At 34.4% G+C, this 4304-nt stretch overlaps 1 protein-coding gene across 1 annotated transcript; it reads right to left on the reverse strand.

Annotated features, from left to right (window-relative positions):
* Window positions 1-642: 642 nt before the first annotated feature.
* Window positions 643-1581, reverse strand: LOC119242654 (olfactory receptor 2L13-like). The gene has a single exon (XM_037508173.1). It carries the CDS (start codon window positions 1579-1581, stop codon window positions 643-645), a length of 939 nt encoding a protein of 312 aa, XP_037364070.1.
* Between the last annotated feature and the right edge of the window lie 2723 nt (window positions 1582-4304).

The raw sequence follows: 4304 nt of genomic DNA on the forward strand, positions 1-4304 counted from the left end.
GATAAGCAAACTCATACCACATTAGGCTATTGTTTTGTTGTTATTTCATTTCCTGCATCCAAATATTTTAGAACAAAGTTTGAAAAATCATATAATGAATAAAGGCATGAATTTTTGTATATATGTATATTTAACAAACACTTTATTGGATATTCTAATTAATTCTAATTCAACATAATAAACATGTTGAACATAACATGTTGAACATAATAAACAATTGGGCACTTCATATATTTTTATTCAGAACTGTAATATTCTTTACAAATAAAATGCAAACAAGACTATAATTACTACAATGAAAACAAAGTAGAGATTGCATTAACTTTTACAATAGATCATATATGGTAGTAATAATATATCAATTATTATGATGTAGTTAGTAATATATATATATATGCAAATATAAGCAATACAACCTATTTCATATCATATATTATAACAATGTATAATTACTCCAGTATTGATTATAACATTATTTTGGAACACCAGAATATAGTTTGGTAAGTTATTTTTTTAAATATGGCTACTAGAAAATATTAAATTACATAGGTGAATCACATTGATTTTCTATCAGACAGTGGTATTTTCAGATGTTCTAGTAAATATGGACAGGGAAATAAAGATGAGTAAGAGCAGCCATGATTATTTCTTCTTGGAGGAGAATATTGGAAACACTCTTGTCATGGCTCCCAGAACTTCCTTATTTCTCAAGCTGTAGATAATGGGATTGAGCATGGGGGTCATAATGGTGTAGAAAACAGCCAGAATCTTGTCTTCTTCTGGGGTGCGGAGACTCTTTGGCCTGAGATAAGTATAGATAAATGGTGCATAGTAAAATGTCACCACAGTTAAATGTGTGGAACAGGTGGTGACGGCCTTCTTTTTTCCCTCTTTGGAGCGCATATGGTAGACAGCAAAAAGCACCCGACCATAGGAAGCTGTGATTCCAAGGAAAGGAATGAGGAGAAAGAGAACTATGCTCACAAAAACCATATACTCATAGACCCAGGTGTCCATACAGGCTAGAGTCATCATGGCTGGGATATCACAGAAAAAGTGATCAATGGCCCTGGACCGGCAGTAAGGAATATGGAGAACATAGAATGTGTGTGGTACAGCATTGGTGATCCCCAACATCCAAGATCCTATGATCATCTTCAAACACTTCATTTTACTCATGCGGATGGGATAATGGAGAGGATGGCAGATGGCAACATATCGGTCATAGGCCATAGAAGCCAGGAGTAAACCTTCAGACCCTGCCATAGTCACAAAGAAGAAGCACTGAACCCCGCATCCCAGGTAGGAGATCGTTTTCTGACCTGACAAGAAGTTGACCACCATCTTGGGGACAGTGGTGGAGATGTAGATCATGTCCATAAGGGAGAGCTGGCTGAGGAGAATGTACATTGGAGTATGGAGCCGGGGATCCACACGTATGAGGTGAATCATTGTTGAGTTCCCCAGTGAAGCGAGAAAGAATATGAAGATGGTAAGGAGTAAGAGAAGTGAGCCAGTTTGATTTGGGGGAAGCAACCCCAACAGAATGAAATCATTTGAAGTTTGATTCCATATCTCCATGAAAACTTAACTGCTTGTTAAACTTCCTTGAGAGAATAAAAGCAAAAACAATGTGAAGAACATGAAATGAAACAAAGCAGTTGCATAGAAAGCTCTGACTTTATAAATGCTAGATAAGAACAAATTGCTTTTCATTGAATATGACAGCTTTCAGTTAACTACTGCTCATCAAGTTTTCTCTGGTAGTAGCTCAGTGAGTGACTTTTAAGTAGAAAGCCCATTATCACAGCCAGCACAGATCCCAAGGTCACCAAAACATTCCTCTCTAGATAACTCATGCCCAGGAACAGAGCTCTGGATTTATCAAGTCAGAGAAACGGTTGCCTTCCTCCATGGACATTAATTTAACACAGCATACCAAAAGAGTAACTGGCACACTTAACTCCAAATCTTTTTGTTTATATTCTAAGACCTGTATTACTTATGCCTTCCCTGTCTTTAAATGGCTTTATTTCAGTTTAGCTGGCTTCCTCAACATGCCTATTTCAGATAAATTAACCTTGCTTCCCTGCCTCTTACTTCCCTACTTCTTTGCCTTTCTCAAAAATGTGACCATCACACAAAATCACGCTCTTGATAGCAAAGCCATTACACGTTTTTTAAGTTCCTCTCTAATCACAAAATATGATGTGAATAGTCTCTCTTCCATTGTCATGTTTCCATTTCCTGATGACCTCACAGAACCCAGAATCAAATGCACCTGTGGTCAGTGGCATCTTCTTTATGTAGGTAAATCACAAATAAAATATGTCACAGATTATGGATTCTGTACACAATTGATGTTAATGCTTTTGTGAGAATTAAGTTTAATAAATGAAAATGTTTTGTCATGACTCATGGCTGTGATGACCAGATGTTTAGCAATCACTGTTGTGACCTGTCATGACTTTTACCAAGGTTCTGATACAGGAGCATCTGTTCACTGGCTACATATATCATATTTGTTAAGTCTGCCCAACTCAATACTTTTCTACATTTTACTTTTATGCTGGGCATTGCCCTGGTTTTAAAATAGAAAACATTAAGATCAGGGCAAATCAGGATATTCTGTGACCCATTCATTACCTGATGAAATGTTACTCCTCCCCTGCATCACAGAAGATATTGCATTATTATTTTTTGTGCTTTGTGAAATGACAATTTTTCTTCATAACTAATTTAATATGATACTTCATTCCATAAGGCATGAATACTTCAAAAATCAGTATTTAATGCATGTCTTGTAGAATTTTGTAACCCTCAAGTATTTTATAACCCTCAACTATTTTGTTTGATGAAATAAACTGAAATTTTGCTTTACAAGTAAACCAATGTTTTTCATTATCATAAAAATGACAAGATCAGTTAAAAATCTGTTTTTAGGATATGGGACTTGGAGTTAGAGACAAAACTTTCCTATTTGCTTCATTTAATGCAATTTAATACAAAGAAAGATACCAACAAGTCTCCCAGAAAGTGATATTCCAAAAGAAGTTACTGAATGACAAAACTCTGAGATTATGTATTCCATTTTTAGAAAGTCATGTTTGTATTTTATTATTATTGTATTTTATTATTGCATATATTAGAGCTCAGGGTATCATAAATATTGAAGATAATTACACAATGATTTTTCTTTCTGAATTGAAATAGGACATGTTGCTAGGTGATAGAAGGCAACAGTTACTTTGAGGGGACTCAATATTCAAGTAAAACTGACACTTGAATTTTTAGGACATGGGGTATAGCAGAGCTAGAACTCAGAGTATATTTATAGTAAAGCCTAATGAACTTTTTATTATGAGACCTTATTTAATAGATTGGAATAACATGAAATATCATTGATTGTTTACATTGTGAATTGAGAAAATTGGTTACAATTTTTATCAATCCCATCTTGTTCATCTTAAGCATATTGTTAACATTTATAGAGATAAAGGTGTACCTAAACTTACTGATCCTTCTGTATATGAATGTAGCAATGACATAGTTCTCATTTTATTTTGCAAAAGTTACAGGTGAGGTGCATTTTAAACATTCTTATAGATAAGCATCCCAAAACCAATAAGTAAATTGTCTTAGCCTCAAAACTTATGACTATATAGATGATAAGTGTTAGTGTGTCCAGCAAATGGTTAATCCTTTATAGGTAATACGTATTGATCTCCTTCATCATTTCAATATGTGTAAACACTGACAGACCTAGGTTCAGAGAAATCAAATGTCTACTTAAGGTCAAACACATCACTTCAATGTGGGGCCACACATCACCACTCCATTTGCCTCTTTTCATATTATAAGTTCATTTTTGGGTTTTCCTATTTGTGATTGAGCAACATATTCTCTGTGACAAAAATAATGCTTCCCCAAATATGAAAAACATACCTCCAACAAACTACAATTCGAAAATTAATCCCGATCATATTGATTAAAAAATGACTCACCTTGTTCAAAGTTCTTAGGCTTGTATTTTGGAAGACAATGTAGATTTATAATGGCATCATTTCCTGATGAAAGTCCATTGAATTATTTAAAATCTTTAGGCACAAAACTTCCCCAATATGACTTTCTGGCTATGCTAACAGATATTTTCACTGATCAGTAGATCTGTGTCAAAACAGAACTCACTTTCTGACATGAGAACCTCTTATTATCTACTTAAATTCATGAGAAAGAAAGTTAAGGATGTTTAGTAACATCTATTCCTCACTGTCCTGCTCATAAAACATAAGCTTATGGCACAC

Source organism: Talpa occidentalis, unplaced genomic scaffold (genome assembly GCF_014898055.3).
Source record: "Talpa occidentalis isolate TD23 unplaced genomic scaffold, MPIMG_talOcc4v2.1 talOcc4.13, whole genome shotgun sequence".
Classification (NCBI taxonomy): domain Eukaryota; kingdom Metazoa; phylum Chordata; class Mammalia; order Eulipotyphla; family Talpidae; genus Talpa; species Talpa occidentalis.

Excerpts from the sequence above, each read along its gene's own strand:
- LOC119242654 (XM_037508173.1), bottom strand. The coding sequence starts at position 1,581 with ATGGAGATATGGAATCAAACTTCAAATGATTTCATTCTGTTGGGGTTG.